This window comes from Lytechinus variegatus, chromosome 2, assembly GCF_018143015.1.
Source record: "Lytechinus variegatus isolate NC3 chromosome 2, Lvar_3.0, whole genome shotgun sequence".
In the NCBI taxonomy this organism is placed as follows: domain Eukaryota; kingdom Metazoa; phylum Echinodermata; class Echinoidea; order Temnopleuroida; family Toxopneustidae; genus Lytechinus; species Lytechinus variegatus.
In genome coordinates, this window is record NC_054741.1 from 12604970 (window position 1) to 12625539 (window position 20570).

Below are 20570 nucleotides of genomic sequence, written 5' to 3' on the forward strand. Positions count from 1 at the left end.
GGTTTGTTAGTAAGAAAGGTTCACCAGTCATTCTTAAAGTCGCTCTTAACTTACGAACAGCTTTATGAAACATCACCGGGTTAATTTTCCTAAGTATATATGTAGCTTAGGGAAGAAATCCTTTTATAAAGAGATAAGTCTTGTTTAACTTATAGAGCTATTGGAGAGCGTTTCATGAAACAATTAGTGATTTTATTTTGTTATATTAAAGCTATCTTTGTATCTGATTGGCTCAGAGCAAAATTTTCAGCAAAACTCACTGACAAGATGCTCTGCAAAAAACTCAAGAGAGACAGACTATATTCGCTGGAGGCCTTTTAGCACTTTATTTGAAATATCTAATGGAGGTTGGATAATATTGATTGTCAGATTAGAATGTCTCTCCTTTGTATGTACAGACTATCCTTACAAATGGATCAAACATGAGATATGAGGATATCAATAGCTTGTTTGAATAGAGAATGGCCTTGCCAAAGTGTGCTCTTCCTCCTCTCAAAGTCAACAAATGTTTGAAGAAAATCCAAATGAAAGTTAAAAAAATTATGATTATATAGAGGGATTTTGATTTTTAGATCCATTTTTTCAATATTTGATTATTCATCTGCCAGTAGTTTATTTTATTTGTAATCTTGTCCCGATATATGTGTAGGCACGTCACACATTGTCTCTTTAAGCACAAAGTTATGAAAGTACTGTATGAAAAACAAAGGTATATTATACATGGATTTAAATATACATTGATACAATATGTGTAATATGCAAGGTATTCATAGATTTATAAATGATTGGGCCATACAATAAAAAGTATAGTTTTCAGAATGCTATTACTTGGATCATTCTTGAATAACCAAAAAATGTGTGCTGTTAAATGAAGATGAAGATATAGGAATTTGATGATAAATTATCTTGTGAAAAAAGTTAGAAATACTCTTTAGAGTCTTGTGCTCTATTGACCAAATACATGTATGATACAGTGAGCAAAGCCGTGCGAAATGGACAAAATTCAGAGTTATGTAGCCATTTTATATAGTAAAGCCTGTGGAGAAAACTAATTGGACAAAATTTGACTTTTTTTCTAGCCTTTTTTTCAATAGAGCTACATGTACAAGAGGGCTACAAAACAAGCTGCTCACGGTTTAATATGGACAATATTGGCTTTTATGTTCACACCATATTTGCCATCTAGCTGGCAATTAATTTTGTTGGTATCATATATTAATTTGGGTGCAGCAATATGATTTAACAACTTTTTTCAGTATTTGGTAAAATTTAGTCTTTAGCAATATATTATGAACACCCTTCAGCATAGAGACGTGTCTTTTTATACAAGATTAGGTGTTAATGTAAATTATCATTTTGTTTGTTCTTACCCTCAATCCAGGTGGCTACGAAGGGAATTCTATGCCATGGGAAAGAACAAAACAGACACGTGAGTATGATGATGAATGTCAATAAAGCATGAGAAATCTGTTTGCGTTTTATCAATTTCACTGCCTTTTCATAGACTTTTTAAAATTAAGTGTATCTTGTATGCAGCTGGAGTATGGTAGAAGTTTTTGATGGCAAATTTAAAGTGCAGTGGCCTTGTGGTTTTTGTGCATTGGTGTTGGATGTGAAGAGTACCGGGTCAGAGCTAGAATTGTGTGCTATCTAGTCGAAAACTATCCTTTGTCATCCTATCACTGGGATAGGATTATAAGTGTGTTTTTTTAAAGACTGCAAATATCTTTTTTTTTAATCATGTATTGAAAAAAAAATGGTTTTCGATAATGCACTGAATACTAAGGTTAAAAATTTTTTTTGGGAGAAATTCTACTCTTTTCAATTTCTGATATCATTGACAGTGTGTTATTGTATGATAGTGTTTCTGAAACATTATAGCACTGCATAAAAACAGGTGCAATTTGCTAACAGGTGTTACGAAATTCCAATTTGTATTCAGACAGAATACTAAAGTAAAAGCTAAAGAAATATGATGAGATAGAATAGGATAGGGGATCATAGATCTTGGATATCTATCACAGGGGTGTGATTGTCTCTTGGAACAAAAAAAAGGAGAGGAGAGGGTGTGGGTGGAAGAGGAAGAGAGAAAGAAGTGAGTAAAGGATGTGAGGGGCAAATAGAGAAAGAGAAGACAAGGAAGGAGAAGAAAAAGAAGGAGAAGAAGAAGAAGAAGTAGCAGAAGGAGGAGGGGTAAGAGGAAGGATGAAGAGGAAGAAGGAGAAGGAGGAAGAGGAGTGAGCAAGAACAATTAGCAGAAAGGATACCAAAGGGTCACTTTGCGGGAGGTACCTGGGTTTCAAAAAGAAAATCACATTTTTAGAAATATCTGCTTTTTAATTTGATACTTCAATTACAGAAAAATGGTCTAGAAATAACAAAGTTCTGTTTATTTGAAATAAGGCTTGGATTTCAGTAATTTCATAAAATGAAGGAGGTTTACAGGCCAGCATTCAGACTTACTTGACACTCCATTTTGCCAACGATCAGTCATCACTCATGCATAAAGTCTTTTGTTAACAGTGCAATAGCTGCTTCAGTGGGAAACCGGTGAAAACATGTTTGTTTTATAATAAGATTATGGAAATACAAGCATTGTTTTGAAGGAACAGAACTTTGTTATTTCTTGTCCATTTTCTGTGATTGAGGTATCAAATTGAATAGTAGAAATTGAACTTTTCAGGCATGTGATTTTCTTTTTAAAATTCAGATACCCCTGCCAAATGACTTTTTGCTATCCTTTCTTCAAATTGTTTATGCTCAATAATGCATGAATGTGAAATCGTATGTGTTGTACCAGATGAAAGGAGAGACTCTACATGTAAGCTAAATAGGTCATTTGTCTATTGTATAAATTTGTGATTAAGTTATGAAAAATCATCGCTAAATCTTGGTTTCGTTTTTTGTGGGATGCACTGTATATTCAAATCTTGGCTCAACTATAGGGAGTTTTCACAACTACGATTGGGACTGATTCAAGAACACAGTAAATGTATTGAAAATGCCTGTCAAATGACAAAGACAGCTGGATGGTCTTTGTCAAAAAATGGTGGTCTGGATCAGCAGTTTCGTCCTTTGTTTCGGAGCTGACAGGAATGATAAATATGTTGTTTTTCAAGAGTGCTGGACGAAACTGCTGTTTTCATTCACCAATGTTCGACAAAGACTTCCAGGTGCCCGTTGCAGAAAGAGTTGCAATCAATCGCAACTCTAAAAATCATGCGCAACTTGATTTTCAACCAACCATTTTGGACTTGCGATTGATTTTGGGGTTTGCGTTTAAGCGTAACTCTTTCTGCAACGGGTCCCTGGTTGCACTTTTTTTCATGAAGGGTATTTGGCAATACATTAACTATGTTCTGGAATCTGTCATGCATCATAGAAGTGAAAACTCCCAGAATACCTATGCAAGGTAGAAGATTTACTCCTGAACTCACTGTTGAGGATTAACCTGTAAGTCTGTTCTAAGGTAGATTAAGAAATTCTCCTAGCTTTGATTCAATGAATGGCCATCGATCTACTTCCTTTGTAGAATGAATTCATCTGGAAATCTTTATCTAATCCCATTGCATGGCAGTGACAACGATCATGAGTATGTGTTAGTCATCGATGAACAGTGCATTTTAAAAAGAAATGGACGGGCATGTAGTATAATGATGTCAAGAGTAAATTGATTTTACTTTAAAACATAAGAGTTATCATGATCCCACTCTCAATGTCAAGGATTAAAAATAAATCCAGATAAGCTGTGACCATACCAATGTTTGGTTTAGATTTAAACCTGGTGGATTCAACCATAAAGCTAAAAGAAAATTCAAATCTTTTAAAAGTAAATCCCTTTTTTAGGTATTCCTTTTTAAGGTAATCCTTTTTAAGGTAATCTTTTTAAAAGTCTTATTTAAAAGGTAATTCTTAAGATTGAAAATAAATTTCAATGTTCAGCTATTCACAGCAGATCTGAGTTTATTTTAAATCAATGAAATTTAGAGTGCAATGGATTCAGTTTTTTATTCGTAGTATTTCTTAATTACCTTTTTGTTGATTGATTCATACCCCCCAAAAAAGTTTTATTAAGAGATACATGTAGGAATCGGTGTATACTTGGGGATAAAACTTCTCCCTCAGTTTTTGATGTGCAAGATGTATTTTTCAAATGTGTCTTAAACTTCATTGCCTTTTGAGTACATCTCAGAGACAAAGTGTAATGAATTACGTGAAGAGGAACAAAAAAAATTGAAACTAGACAATTTGTAAGATGCGGGATATCAGAATGTATATTTTCACTGAGAACTGGAGGTCAGTTATCCTGGTATACCTGCTAGAAAGAAATCAATCCTTAACGGGAGGGTCATGTATCAGATCAATATCAAATGGATGGGACTAAAGACAAGATTTATACAGAAATGCCAAGAGTGGAAAGTGGTAATGAATTTAGGGTTCATTTGAAAACGAGAAGATGCTTTCACATCCACCCAATCACAAAAATATAGTATTTTCATGGCTCTGTAGTTCAACATAAATCTGTTTATTTTCTAGGACTGCTCTTTTGAGCATGTGTGGGAAAAATCGCCCAAAAGTATGTACATGTAATTGTCAAAACATTTACGAAACTTCTGAGGGGTTCCTCCAAAGCTGCAGGGATTTTGCATCATGATAGCTCAAGTTCATGAAAACATTGTGTTTGTAAAAGAATGTACAATTCTCGTTGCTACGAGAAAACGAACAATTAATGATTGGTCATTTTGAGCTTCAACTAGCTTTCTGGATTTTATGGATATTTTTGTAATCTGGCTGGTGTGAGTATGCATTGTGACTGCTTGTCTTGACATTGACTCAAGAGAGCAGAGAAGTAGAAAGTTTTAAATTGCATTAGCGTAATACTGGGAGTTTTAAAGTATTTTTCTTCAAAATTGAGATTTAAAGAAATTTTTTGTTAAGATTCAAGGCAATGAAGTACTTCATCCATCGCCATGAAGAACCTCTTCCACATCATCGATTCAAAGCCATATTTTCAAAGACATTTCCAATTTTTCCGACCTTGAAAGATTGCTCCCAGTAGATAAATATTATATTACATGTAGATTGAATTGCTCAGAATGGAATACCAGATATATTCCATGAGTTTGGGCAATATTGCATGAATCAAAGATGAGTGACATATTAGCCCTAATGAGTTGAATAAGTTTGGTATTCCATGAAATTTTTTGTCAGATTTTAATTCTTAAAGTATCCCCTCAAAGTAAAGTGATTAAGCAACTCCTGCCACGTATCACAAGATTTCAGTTAATATGGTCCCATTTCACAAAATCATTTTCACCATAGAAAGGGAGCTCTTAATGATGTTACAAGTCCACCCAAGCAAAAAAAAAAGTTGATTTGAATAAAATCATTTTTCAAACAATTCTTTTTAAATTTTGCTCACACATTGGCTTTGAGGTAAAAAAGCGTGTAAGACTGATTTTTTTTTGTGTGTTGGAATTCAGAAAACATGATGCCATGGTTACAACATATTTTATATGGCAAAAATTAAGTGAAAATCTTACATTTCAAATATCAGTTTTCAACCAATTCCCATTAAATTTTGCTCACGCATTGGTCTTGAGGTTAAGATGTGCGAGACATATATTTCTTAATTGTCATAAATGTTGTCCCTATGACAATATTATGGCCAAAAGTGCAGGAAAACTATTGGTTGATAAAACTACTTCCCCAATTGTTAGCCAGTGCTTGTGAAAATGGGTACAAATATTGGTCTTGGGTTTAAAGGTAAATGCCAGTTTTGGTAACGATATCAAAATGAGTTCGTACAGAATCTAATGAAATGACCACCAAAGTGTCTGTTTGTATAAATAAAGAATATATGCCAAAGGATTCTGGAAGAAATTGTGTAATTGCTTAGAAATTAGCAAATAAGCACAAGATTCAGGTCAAGCGTCGGGCACGACATTCAAAGCAATAATAATACACTGTCCCACGTGCGCTTATCTGTGTTGGTGATCTTCAGTGTGAATATTTTTCAGCGTAGATTTCAAGATTTCACAAAGTTCAGTTTATGTGACTGTATCAGATCTAGATCCTCGATGATATACTGACAATTAAAGGGGAAGTTCACCCTGAAGAAAACTTTGTTGTAAAAATAGCAGAAAAAATAGTAAAAAACATTGGTGAAGGTTTGAGGAAAATCCGTTAAAGAATAAGAAAGTTATTAGAGTTCAAAGTTTTGGATTTGTGACGTCATAAACGAGCAGCTGCCCCATGTGTTATGTAATATAAAATGCATGAATTTCAAATTTTATATGGTTGCTGATGACTTAATTTTGTTTTCTATTCATGATCGGGTGTGAAATGATTTGTCTATTGATATACAAAAGGTACAGTGAAAACCATTTTCAATTTTATGAGAAAATGACATTTCATTGTTTTTTTTTACCATTCGCTATGTAGGAATGCTGCTCGCATATGACGTCACAAATCAAATAATTGGAATTCTAATAACTTTTTAATTATTTGATGAATTTTTCTCAAACCTTCGTCAATATTTTTATTTTTTCTGCTATTTTTACAATAAACTTTTTGTCAGGGTGAACTTCCCCTTTAAGCCTGGTTTTACAGACTTTCTCATGAAATTAGTGTTTACTGCAACTACTGGCATTTCTCTTTAAGATATATATGCAACATTCTTTATCTAAATGTGTTGTAAACTGCATTACTATGGTCACAGCATAGGACGGGGGCAGTAATCACCTTCAGTGATATTTCTAGTTTGGGTCGGATTCCCCTTTAAGGACTGAAAGTGAAAGAATCTCATTCACTTGAGGTTGCGATCATCAATAATTTACAATAAGAAGTTCCGATGGCATTCTAAGTGGTTATCTAAAATGTACATCCGTCTGATGATGATGAGGAATATGATGACATACCAATGGTTTCTTTTACTGTGCAAACCCTTCATTGAAGGAAAATGGTGTGAATATGAAGCCTCAGGTCCCTGCCATTTGCCCTAGGCCCCTCTTGTTGATCAAAAGTTTAAATCAGGGTCTGTGCCTGCAGACTAGTTGTATTTTGGTGGTTTTTCATTATGGGGGGATGACCATTTGTTGGTGATATTCACTGAGTAATTCGCTCTCAGCTAGTCAAATTGAAGGATTTCTGGTAGCTTCTTTTTATTTTCTTAAAATAATTTTGTATCTAAATGAAACAATAAAATATCTTTAATGGTAATTTTGACTTTGAATCCAGGGCCTGTATCACAAAGCTTAGCAATCATCATAGAACATTTTTTTAAACTATTGATTGCATTGGCTGCATGCATAATTAATCCTGGAATTAATCATGAAAATCAAGTGTACGATTAATCACAAATATTTGTGTTACAGCCCTGTGGGACACTTAATACAAAACTGCATTTAAAAACTGCAATTTAATTATAATTGTGTGAAATCATGAATTCTTTATCTGAAGATCTCCAACAGAGGTAAGCACATGTTGGACTGGGCGTTATTGTTGCTTGAAAAAAATAAAAATCTTACACTGGGCTAAAATGCCATGCTTATTTTTGTAATTTCTTTATAGCAATCATGCATTTTCTGCAAGGATCATTTGGAAATACATGTACATAGTAACCCTACTTGAGTGGTCATTTTATTGGCTTCTTCTTGAATCGCAACTGGCTTTTATGTTTAGAAATCCTAATGTATGATATACATGGTACTGCTTCCAAGGTGACTTCCGTAAATACAATACAGAAGTGCTACTGAATCAGGAAACGAAAAATCAGTCACATTATCATTGTTTACATTGTGCATGCAAATAACTCTATCTGAAAAAAAACCTTATTTGAATACCATTTACAAACTACAGTCGACACGTGTGAGCATACAGTGTACAGTGTATATGGTCATGAACTTATAAGGTGATCACAGTTATGCGGTCAGTGGTGATAAATTGTTCATAGGAAGTGATAATGGCAGCCATGGTTTCATTTTGATATTGTGGTCTGAAGTTTTCTTATGGGTCGTTGAGCATGACTAATTGATTCTCGTCTATGGAGTGTATTTCCTACAGTAATTTGTCATTGTTTTCATGTCACTCGTGATTAATTGCATTGGAGAAAGTTTAGCACTTTGTGTTTAGAAATATGGGTATATATAGTAGGTCTGTGCTTCATAACATAGATGATGTAATCGTTCCATTAATTGATTGTAAGATTGATCACATCTATTTATGATGCAGGATATCTGTACTGCTATCTCAAGTATCAAAGGAAAAAGTCCAAGATATATCTAAAATAAAAATATACAGAAAATGCTTGACTCTACAGTACTCCATAGAACAAGATACATGTACTTTGATTAATGGCTATACTGTATACATTACCACATGTTATCAAATTCTGAAATCTGCATTTTTTTTTCTTCTTGCTTAATCTAAATCCTAAATTCAGGTATTTCCGAATGTGTTTGTTTCCACAAAGTCTTTCCCCTCATGCCCCTGATCAAGGAATTCTAACAACACAATTTGATATTACTCAGAAGTCAGAAGCACACCATTTTCCTTTATTTTTATGAAAATGGGAAAGTTTAGAATATGAAACTATCAAACTTAAAAAATGTGAAAAATTATTGTAAAAAAAGCAGAACTAATATTTCATAAATCAATCATTAAAAGAAACAACTAAATGTCTCATAGTGTGTGAATCTCTTCTTATTGTTCTATTTGTATTTGGGATTCATCAGTATTATCTTCAATGTAGAGTATCAAGGTTTTAAAGTTGTAAGTCCACACCAACAAAATGTTGATTTGAATGAATAGAGAAGAGTCAAACAAGCACAATGCTGATAAGTTAATCAAACTCAGATGGAAAATAAAGAAAATTTTGACACTTTAAAGTTATTATTATTTGTTTTCATAAAGCAGTAATAATGGACAGTACTTGTATGCTAAGGAAGGAATTGATAACCGCACACTCCTGTTATTTTACCGCATTTTGTTATATGGTATACATTATTTTAACCATCCAATAATGACAAAAACTTGGCATATTCTTAGTGGAAAATGTAATATCATTAACATAGTGTTTTATGACCTTTTTGAGCTTCCCTTCATCATCTGTAAATATCAAAATGAATGATATTTCATGTAATAAAATACAAAAGATATAGTGCGTGACATTGTGTCTTCCTTATTTGCATACCAAGCATGATATACATATGACTGTTTTGTATAAACTGAAACTTGAAAATGACATAACTTCCTTATAGTACGTCCAATTTTAATAACAATATTATTGCAATGCTTATCTGGTTTTGCTATATATTTGTTCAAGTCAACTTGTTTTGGAGTGGAAATGAAATGGTTATGAGAGATAAATATACTGGAAGAAAGACATTGAGTACTGATACAGTGTTACACAAACAAAATCATCTCCAATCCAACTGAAGGCATGTTATTCAGTGCTCTACAACAATCTTTTTTTCTTCTTCTGGTCTGACCTGATCATGTGGGACCAGTAGATACCCAGTTTTTCCAATTTTTCCTGGTCCAAACCTAAAATTTACTGGTCCATAAATAAATAATAATAATAGCCAATTTTTATATAGCGCTTTTCCCAGAATGGCTCAAAGCACTTTACAGCATATTGTTACCGTGGTCATTGGATTCATTTCAATCCTGCACGAAAAGTGCACAATTTCCACTCCCTGGGAGCATTCCTTGTATTCATCGCAGCCTCATTATGGCGCTGGCAAATTCAAACATACAATATATTTCGCATCCTACCGGGTACCCATTTAGCAAATACAAAATACAAATACAAAATTAGAACAGACTTGAGATTATATTATTTTTATTGCTTATTGTTTGTTACCCCCCCCCCCCAAAAAAAAACAATACACAACATTATTCAAGAGAGCAATTTCTCAGTATAAGAGAGACATTATTTCAAATTCCAAAGCCAAGTTTAATTATAATTTACAAAAGGGATTAAAATTTCATTTGCATCAGTTTGATACATTTTTTACTGGTCATGTCGGACCAGTAAATTTGGCTATTTCTGAAAAGCTACCGACAGCAAATGTTACTGCTCTGGTACAATCTGACTGGCGCCAGTGTCGCACAATATGTTATTAGAAATAACGTGATAGCTTTGATCCGTCTGGGTTTGGTTTTGCCAGTGTGGCTGTTGCATGAGATGTGAGAAGTGAGAGACACTAGTGAAGTGTATTTCTCAATCGAAAAAAGGAAACTTTCATATCAGAGGGTATCAGAAGGTAATAAAAGCCTATTTTTAGTAGAACTTATATCGTAAAAACTAATAAGCTCTGTTGTTCAGTCACACTTTGTCTTTATTAAGGCCATAGCTTTCCAATTATTTGTAGTATTGATTAACTGCATCATGTTCTTCAAATCCTGTTATTCCTTTGATTTATAATGAAATATAAAAATACTCCACCATGTTTCTCCATCATGAGTGAAATCTTCAAAAGTTTTGACCCCCTTTAATAACAACATTCTCCTTTTTTTTAGAATGGCACCACCCTATTTTGTCCATACAAATATACAATAAAATTTTATTGAAAAAAATTATTTTGAGATTTTGAATATGTTTTTTTTATATTTAAGTATTTCTAACAATTTTTTTTTTCCTATTTTCATTTAGAGTTTCATTGAGAGACATGAAGTCATTTCTTCCAAGAATTAACCTGAAGATGAACACTAGAGAACTTAGAGAAAACTTCAATGTAAGTCATCAAACATGTTACCTGTTTTGCCTTTCTACATGTACCCATTGTCTGTTATGTCTGTTATGCTAGGGCCATCTAAAGATCTGACGAGTCAGAAAATGTGAATTATACTTCATTATCACTAGCTTCCATTCATATGAAAGTGTAGTGGTCATTGCATTCTTTTTCAACCATTACAATTCAGATTTGGAATTGTTTCACTCTATCACCCTCACTTGGTCATACCTGCTCATTGTTCCTATAGAATAGGAATATTCCTATTCCTATTTTTTTTTTTTTTGGGGGGGGGGGGGTATTGCTATTTGAATGTAAATGTGTTCCTATTTCTGTGATAATGTTTATATGGTATTGAATAGGAAATTTAAGAATGTTCTCTCAGTTCTGGAAATTTCTTAGTAATTTGTTCCTATTTCTTAGCTGACATGGTTGGCAGGTATGCTTTGCAGTTGAGCATTTACCTTAAAATTTAAGTAATTGGGTACTAGAAAGCTTCAGACAAATCTTATAGTTTGATATTTTCCACCCATTCCATGCTTGAAAAGTGCTGCTACTAAAGCTGCTGCTGCTGCTTCCATTACTACTACTACTACTACTACTACTACTACTACTACTACTACTACTACTACTACTACTACTACTACTACTACTACTACTACTACTACTATTAATACTGCTACTACTTCTACTACTACTACTACTACTACTACTACTACTACTACTATTACTGCTACTACTTCTACTACTACTACTACTACTACTACTACTATTAATACTGCTACTACTTCTACTACTACTACTACTACTACTACTACTACTACTACTATTACTGCTACTACTTCTACTACTACTACTACTACTACTACTACTAGTACCACTACAACTACAACTACCACTGTATTGCTCCTGCTACTGCTACTCCTTCTTTACTACTTCGACTTCTACTTCTACTACTACTACTCCTACTACTACTACTACTGCTGCTGCTGCTGCTACTCCTACTTGTATTATTGCTACTACCATTACTGCAATCACTACAACTACTCCCACTACCTCCACTACTAAAACTGCTATAAAATAACAAAACTTTCTTTTCTAATAATAGGAGGCAGACCGATGGGGTCGGCAAGAGATACCATTTGATGGCCTTCTTCAGCTTTATAACAACCTGGTTTTCCAACAAGAGGTAAGATAATTACTAGGGCAGGGTCTAAACTTTCAAACGCTGTTCAAACGGCTGTTAAAAAGCCTAAAGCTTCTTCTATTTTGACAGTCGTTTAACTATTTTTTTTGGGGGGGGGTACACATCTCCAATAAGTCAACTGGAAGAGATCTTTCAGAGTCAAGAAAGAAGATGATATTCCTCTTTTTTTATGGTTCCCAACTATATTATGATTATTTTAATGTGTCAAGTTGTTAAAACTAACCAGTGAAATCCTGTAAAATAAGTTTGTACTGATTCATGATAGTCCTTGGAATTTTTGTTACTTGCAAGGAAGCCATGCACTATTTCTTTTTATTTTGTATGGTCTCCACAAAACTTATTTTCACTTTACTTTTAAATTCATTGGAAAAAAAGGACAAAAAAAAGTCTTATCCAGTTAACACGCAATGTGAGTAATATGCCATTCAAAGTTTCTGGACTTGTAAAAAAATAAACTTTTACTTCTGCTTTCGTTGTATGGCATCAACAATTAGTTGTATTTTACCATTCTCACCATTAACATAAGACCCACTTCATGTATTTTCATATCTTTCTCTTTTTAAAAATGTACTTAATATCAAGTATATTTTAACTACCGATATTTATAAAGGTATCTTATATAAAACTAAATCACCACATAGTCCTTGCCCTGTCAATTTCACTTTATTGGTTGTATGGCATCCTTAAAACTTATTTTTATTTCACAGTTGGAAACATGAAAAAAACCTCTTGAAAGTCAGTATAGTTATCAGGGAACTACATAATTTTTTAGAAGCACTTGCTCGGTCAGGCAAGTTAATATTTAAATAGTTGGAATATACTTGCCCAAAAATCTATTTCACTTGCCTGAAAAAAAATCCTTGAAAAAAAGTTATACCTCTTAAAGGAAATTTTTACTGTTATTTAAACCATTGAATTGTTTCTTTCTTTTGACATGAACTGATCTACCTTGTTATTTCATTTCTTTTTCCAAAGTGATTTTATCTTGCCTGCCATGACCAAAATTAGGGTCAATATTATATCATATTGACCCTAAATTTGGTCATTCTACTGTGAGAATTTTGCTTGCCCAATTCAGGCAAGTAGTTTTGGTCTTTACTTCAAAACACTTGCCTGACTCTAACATATGTAGCACCCTGGTTATGTATGTATGCCAATCAAGTTGTTTGGACTTGCCAAGAGACAATTTCATATCACCTATTTATAGTATCCTCAAAACCTATTTTTCATGTTTTGATTTTGATTTTTTTTTGTATAGGTGGCAGACAGGTTACGTGAATACTACAATGACATGTAAGTGCCTGCCTGGTCCCGGTAACATAAACCTATGCAATCAATCATGGGACTGGTTTCTATGATTGATTCCATTGATTAGTGTGTATGATCAATCAAACCCACAATCAATTGCTATATTTATGTTACCTGCCCCCGATTGAAAAGGAGAAGAAAACCAAATCAGTTTATAGAGCAGCCAGTATAATGCAGTCCAAAGTACAAAACATTAATTTATGTTTACTGCCTGATCGAAGAAGCAGATTATGCTCTAGCTCATCATGTTAGTTTAATACATGTACATGAATATGGTGGTGACATAGATTCATAGGCGACATTTCAATAGACATTATGGAATCAATAATAATAATAATAATTGGCATTTATATAGCGCTTTATCAATCTACGACTGTTCAAAGCGCTTCACAATTATTATTACCCGGTCACTGAATTCATAGCATTCCAAGCAGCCTGTTAGGCGCAAACTTGCTAAACCAACCACAATGACGTTTTTTCCTACCGGTACCCAATTAGCACCTGGGTGAGAGTGGCAAAGTGTGGATTGACGCCTTGCCAAAGGGCGCTAGGCCATGGTGGGATTCGAACACACGACCCTCTGATTACAAGGCGAGAGTCAGAACCGCTACACCACAGCACTTCCACATCAATAGCAATAACATGTATACGCAAAAACATGATGCATACCATATCAGTTTAATGATGTTTTTAGGTTTTATTTCCAGAATTTCCTTATTTATGTTTAAGTAGAGAGAGGTGTAAATTTATTTTTATGAGATGTATTTTTTTGTAGAGGTGTCATATTCTTTGGTAAGGCATGATTTATCTGCATGTGCCACTGTCTACCCAGGTGAAGTAATTTGGTACCTGGTAGGATGGAAATCCCTGAATGCTAAAACAGGGATAATAGTAAGCAGCATATAGAAACATGAATTATTATTGATGTTATTTTCTTTATTTTGTTCACAGGAATAGAGTAACTTTGAATGATTACATCAGGTTTTTAGCCCAAGAACAGAAGGTGAGTAATATGTGTATATACAGTGTATAGAATGTGATTAGCCATCCCCCAATCAGCAATATGTCACCTGGGGGATGTTTTCACAAAGATTTAAGTATGAGTTAGAGTCGTACTTAAATGCCAGTGCATTCATGTATGCAACGCGCAATCTTATTGATCAATACGCAGTATTGCGTGTCCTCTTGGTATGATGTGACCAGTATGGTCATGCCTTTTATATCGTAGGCAACTACCCTCTTTGGGAAGGTTCTCTGTAGTAATTTGGTGTTCAAAAAGCACAAGTTAGCTTGTATGGAAGAGGAATTCTTCATAATGTCAAAATTTGAAGTTTTAAAGTTAATTTATAAAAAAAAAACAAGATTAAGAATTTCTGTGAAATAAGATTTTTCTGACTGCTTAGAAATTTCACCAAGATTACACAGTGTGCTCATCTTATGCTTGAGTGAATCCTGAACTTAAAACATTTTTTCCCTTATTTTTGAAACCCTCTTTAAATTTCTAGTGATACTTTTTCTCCATGATATATTTTGTAAAATCTCTATTACCTGTCCTCCCATGTGAAAGAAACACCTAATTTCTGGATAGACTTGATAATTGACAAGTGAACTAAAATATGTATAAAAGTAATTGGGGGAGTTATGCAAGTGTGATATCACACATTTTGGTCCCATGGCCAGTAGGATAATGACCTCAACAGTAATCTCAACATGTCATTGCTCATAGCTTATTATTTGTTCAAACTTCAATAATTTGTTCCTTGGATCTTTCTGTTCTCACACAAGCTAACTTGTTCCCAGTGATTCATATTCTGAATTACATGTAAGTTAAACAGTACAGTGGACTTGACCTTATATTATTATATCTTTTTTTTTTGCAGGACCCAGTTGCCAACAACCCACACGAAGTTAAACAGTACATCAAGAAGTATTTTGCTGACTCTGGGAAACCCCCAGTTGAAAGCGATAGTGACCTCTCTTTCACGGTGCAAGAAGTAAGCTCCTATTCTCAGCCCCATCCAAAGTGAAATATGTACTATCTGTCTTACCTAAATGCACACAACAGACCATTGCTATTACCATTGTGTGCGGATTTTTATGTACACAAGTGTTTGGGTTATATCACGATTCCTTGAAACATGTATTCAAATATCACATGAGCGAAATCATCATCTACTGTCGTGTGACATTGGTGTATGTAAATTATGACAAGTATGAATGATCTGAGAGGGATCATTTTATTCCCTATATTTTTTTCTTAAAACCCCATTCAAAGCAAAAAAAAATTTATAAATAAAAATTTTATGAATACTGCATCTCTTTCAAGAAGTGATAAGATTAAAAAATGAAAATGTCTTTCCTAAAAATATCATTTGCTATTGAACGTATATCATTGAAATCCCCAGTCTTTTAACAAAGTAAAGATGAATTGAAAAATAAAATAGCCTGTTGTTTAATGACCGTGTTTTTCCAGTTTCTTGCAAATTTACTACTTTTTCACTTTGATATTCTCAATAGAGATATGATAATAGTTGGACTTTGATATTTATTATGTCAATAGATAGAAATGAATGAATTTATGTTTATAATTCATTTCTCTTCATTCTCTTTTGAATAGTTTGTAGATTACCTTTACTCCAAAGACAATGAGATATGGAATCGTTTCTATGACAACATTACAGATGACATGGATAGACCACTATGCGATTATTGGATTGCCTCTTCTCACAACACGTAAGCCCCTTCCCCTTCTCCACTCCACTCCTCCCCTTTGGTTTGAAGTTTGGTTTTATGGTAGCTTTTCCATTAGAGCAGTTGATTTCATTTCATTTATTTCCACAAAATTGAAATATATACAAAGCAATATACAAATACATGTTAGAATAGTGGTGGACCAAGAAAAATCTCATCAGGCTTGTTTGGAACTATAGTAATTGTTATAGTGATTGTTATAGAGTTGATTTACCAAGGGAGGGGGGGGGGTTATTGGGGCACTCTTGTATAATGGTAGGGGCTATATCCAGCCCTTGAGCCCTCTTTATCATATCATTGACCAAACCGTTATCCCCATTTCCAAAGCTTCATTTCAGGCGTTAAGTTCTTGAAGACCCCCGTTTCATGTTAAATTCCAGTTCCAGCACCCCCCATCTGCACATGGCCCTCATTTTTCAAAGCAACTTCAGCTCTTCAGGGTATTGTTTCACATGTACCATTTCCAAGTCTCTGGGGAGATTTAGTTTGGATATTTCAATTTCATGACCAATGCGAGATTATTATTATGGATACATTGAGTTGTTTTTATTTGACTATGAATTGGTTACTAAATGGTATTTTTGATACATTACAAGATGCTGTCAATTTGCTATTAACTCGATAGGAGGATTATCTGCCCTTGATGACCTTTTCTTTTCTTCGTTTCAGTGAACATTGGGTCATTTACTATAGGACCTTTTTTTTAAAGACCATACAAAGACCAATACCATTTTTTTATGGTCCTTCGAGCAGTCTTTTTCGACAGGCTTCACTGTTTATATTCATACATATTTGTTATCTGCATGAATTTCCTTTGTTGTTTGTCATACTTTAGATACCTTACTGGAGATCAAGTATCCAGTGAATCGTCAGTGGAAGCCTACGCTAGGTGCCTCCGGATGGGATGTAGATGCCTTGAATGTAAGTTGACATTCCTTGCTAGTATATATTCAATTGGTCTACACAAGTAGGTGGTCTACTCCTCAGATACTCTAATACCACATGGTTTAAATTCATGTGGTCTACTTTCAATTCATTCTAATAGTCTTGTGGGCACGCCAAGGTCTAGTGGTTCTCGCTCTCGCCCTTCAAACAGAGGGTCGTGTGATCGAATCCTAGCGATGGCGTGTTTTCCTTCTGCAAGAAATATATCCACACTGTGCTGCACTCTACCCAGGTGAGGTGAATGGGTACTCGGCAGGATAACTCTGTGAATGCATGAGCGCTGAAAGGCAGCTTGAGCTTAGGCCGGGGTAATAATAACAATGCGCCTCGGAATAGATTGTTTCTAAATAGAGTGCGGTATACAAATGCCTATTATCATTATTATTAATACCCACTTAATCGTATTCCCATTTTGTCCAGAGCTATAATGACCTGATTTACCAATTAATTTACCTATCATTTTATCAAATGAAAATTGGGTCATGAACATTTAGTCTAATCATATAGACTAAGTTGTAGTCAACCATGTGGATGTAAAGTGATTGTGAAGGAGTAACATCACTGAGAAAGATTAAACTACGCATTGTCTGATGAAGATTTGTTTTGTCTATGCTGTCATGTATGATATTTGACCTTTTGATTGAAGTGGACTGTTGGGATGGACCGGACGGGTTACCAATCATCTACCATGGTCACACCTTGACAACAAAGATAAGATTTTATGATGTCCTCAAGACGATCAAGGAACATGCATGGATCACTACAGAGTAAGTATCTAATGAATTTTGGATGAAAGCTGGAAGATGGTGATGGTGGTGATAGTGATGATGATGATGGTGATGGTGGTGGTGATGATGATAATGATGATGATGATGATGGTGATGATGGTGATGATGATGATAATGATGGTTGTGATGATGGTGATGTTAATGATGATGATGATGATGATGGTGATGATAATGATGGTGATAATGATGATGATGATGATGGTGATGATGGTGATAATGATGATGATGATGGTTGTGATGATGATGATGGTTGTGATGATGGTGATGATGATGATGGTGATAATGATGATGATGGTTGTGATGATGGTGATGTTAAAGATGATAATGATGAGGATTATGATGATGATGATGCTGGTGGTGATGATGAAGGCTCCCCCTTCATATGATATAAACACACCTTCACATAATATGGATTTTCATTTTCATAATAAAAACATGCTTTCATAGCATTTAATGTCAAGCTCATTAGATATGCGATTCAGGGTATTAATCAATGTGATCAAGCATTTTATATCTCATGTGCCTTTCGACATGTGAAGATAAATGCCAGTTGTGAAAATTTTAAAATCAAGCTCGTATGGACAGAATCCAAGCAAATGTCCACCCAATTGCCTGTATTTATGAATCAAATATGTGCCAAAGAATTCTAAAAGAAAGTTTGTGATTGCTGAGAAACTGGTAGAACAAACATTAAGTCTGTACATGGTGTTGGGTCTTTGTCCGATCAATAATAATACACTGTCACATATGTATTTATCTGTGTTGCAGATCTTCAGTGTGATTGTTTTTTGGCTTAGATTACATGATTTCACAAAGTTCAGTTAATGCAAGTGTACCAGATCTAGGTCTGTAATGATACAGTGACAGTTTACCTTGGTTTAAACAGACCTTCTCATGAAATATTGTAACTACTTTCCTTTCTCTTGAAGCATGGCTATAAATCACACTTGCCGCTTTGTGAAATACATCCCAGTTTTGTATTGTGCCTTGTCACAAAGAGATGAATAATAAAGTAACATTCGTATTCCTCACTTTTTTTGCAGCTTTCCAATTATCTTATCGATAGAGAATCATTGCTCTCTGCTACAGCAGAGGAACATGGCTTGCCTCTTCCAAGAAGTCTTTGGAGGTGAGTGTCCCTTACCCTTTTCTCTCTAAACAAGAATTATTTTATGTGAAAGGAAGTCTTTTTTTTATAATGCTTGTAGGAAATCATAAGTATTGCTGCAATGCCTCTAACATGTTAAAGCAGAAACAAACCAGCAGCCTTAATTATTCCACCACTTCAAGTTCTCAACTACTCAAATCTGGCCAGGATGCTAACCCATAATGCAACATTCTGAGTGTAATCTTGTAATATAAACCCACTTGAATTGCAACACAATCACTCCTCATTACATTCACACTGCAATCATTATATTACCAAGTAGGAAAACAAGTACTTTTCCTCTCAAATAAATTTAGTTTGTCTACGCAAACAAAATTTTAGGCTAATATTCTCTGTATTCTGTCAAAAGGTGTATTTCAAGACCAGTGATTTATAACGCACAGTCAATAAGAGACCACAAAGTTTGTTGGTCCATTCATTCCCCCCATAAAGAATTACGTTGGTCTTTTCCTTGCACAGATAACGTGCTAACACAGCCGATTGACAGGGATGCCTGTAGCCTTCCTGCTGCCAGCAAGCTGAAGAGAAAGATTCTTGAATGAAAGAAATTCCCTGATAATACAAACCCTAAATATGTATATGATATAAGTACAATTTTTTTCAAGATATGTTTTGGTCTTTTCCATGCTCAGAGAACTTGCTAACACAGCCAATAGATAGGGATGCCAATAGTCTTCCTGCCGTCAGCAAGCTGAAGAGGAAGATCATTCTTAAACACAAGAAGCTCCCCGATAATGGAAACGAGACATTCACTGTGCCCCAAGAAGACAGTAAGATAAAGAATCATTTTGAACTTTTAAGATAATTTGTATGTGTTTTTAGTGTGACTAGATGATTTTTTTTTGTCGTCACTTGTTAATTTAATCTGTTGATAAATACTTGTAATGTTAATAAGAGGGGGGGGGGGGGTAGATATTTAAAATGAACAGTAAAATAATTTCATGTATCATTTATTACCATAATAGTTAGGAATTCATGTTTTCAATGTGTTATATATGTTTATGTAATTATTTTTCATATTTATTCTGTAAAGAACGCCATTAGTACCATAAGTTACATGTATCCTATTATTCAGGAATTATTCATAATTTTGATAGATAAAACTGATGGATAACTCATTAAAACAATTTAACCATTATTATGATATTAAACAAATTAATATTCAACAAATAACAAGAAAAGTTTAGTTAGATTATATTTGCTCTATTTTTATTTACAGGAAATAAATCACAAGGTAATAAAACAAGATGAGAATTTATCTTACATACTTTGAAGAGTCAGTTCTGATTAATCCAAAGCTTGCAAAGATTCCTTAGATTAAAGTCCAAAATGCTGGCAATGATGAAATTGATGTTGAAATGCGATGGATGATTAGCGTCAATGTAGTGAGCTGAAATGTCAGTGAAGACGAAGTTGATGATTAAAACAGTCGATTTCACCAATCCATGGGCTGAAGACTGTTCTTTAGAACAGGTTGATGATCCTGATGAGAACTGAGAAGTCCTTTCTCAAAATAACTGCACACATTGATGGTGTGCAAACATTTCCAAGGAAGTTAATGTTGTATTTCAGGTGGAGATAAACTATGCTCTGACTTGAAGTGTAGTGTGAAACTCTGAGTTCTGATCTGATATCATCCTTGAAGAAACAGCACCTGCTTATATGTA

General features: G+C 34.2%; 1 protein-coding gene across 1 annotated transcript in view; it reads left to right on the forward strand.

The window, feature by feature from the left end:
• LOC121407348 (1-phosphatidylinositol 4,5-bisphosphate phosphodiesterase gamma-1-like) overlaps window positions 1-20570 on the forward strand; it is a 69508-nt gene that overhangs the window by 19651 nt on the left and 29287 nt on the right. The window contains 11 exon segments of the mRNA XM_041598389.1: window positions 1382-1429; window positions 10658-10739; window positions 11845-11925; window positions 13202-13236; window positions 14203-14254; window positions 15132-15245; window positions 15869-15984; window positions 16838-16923; window positions 17594-17714; window positions 18779-18864; window positions 19536-19673. Coding sequence (XP_041454323.1) covers window positions 1382-1429; window positions 10658-10739; window positions 11845-11925; window positions 13202-13236; window positions 14203-14254; window positions 15132-15245; window positions 15869-15984; window positions 16838-16923; window positions 17594-17714; window positions 18779-18864; window positions 19536-19673 — 959 coding nt within the window.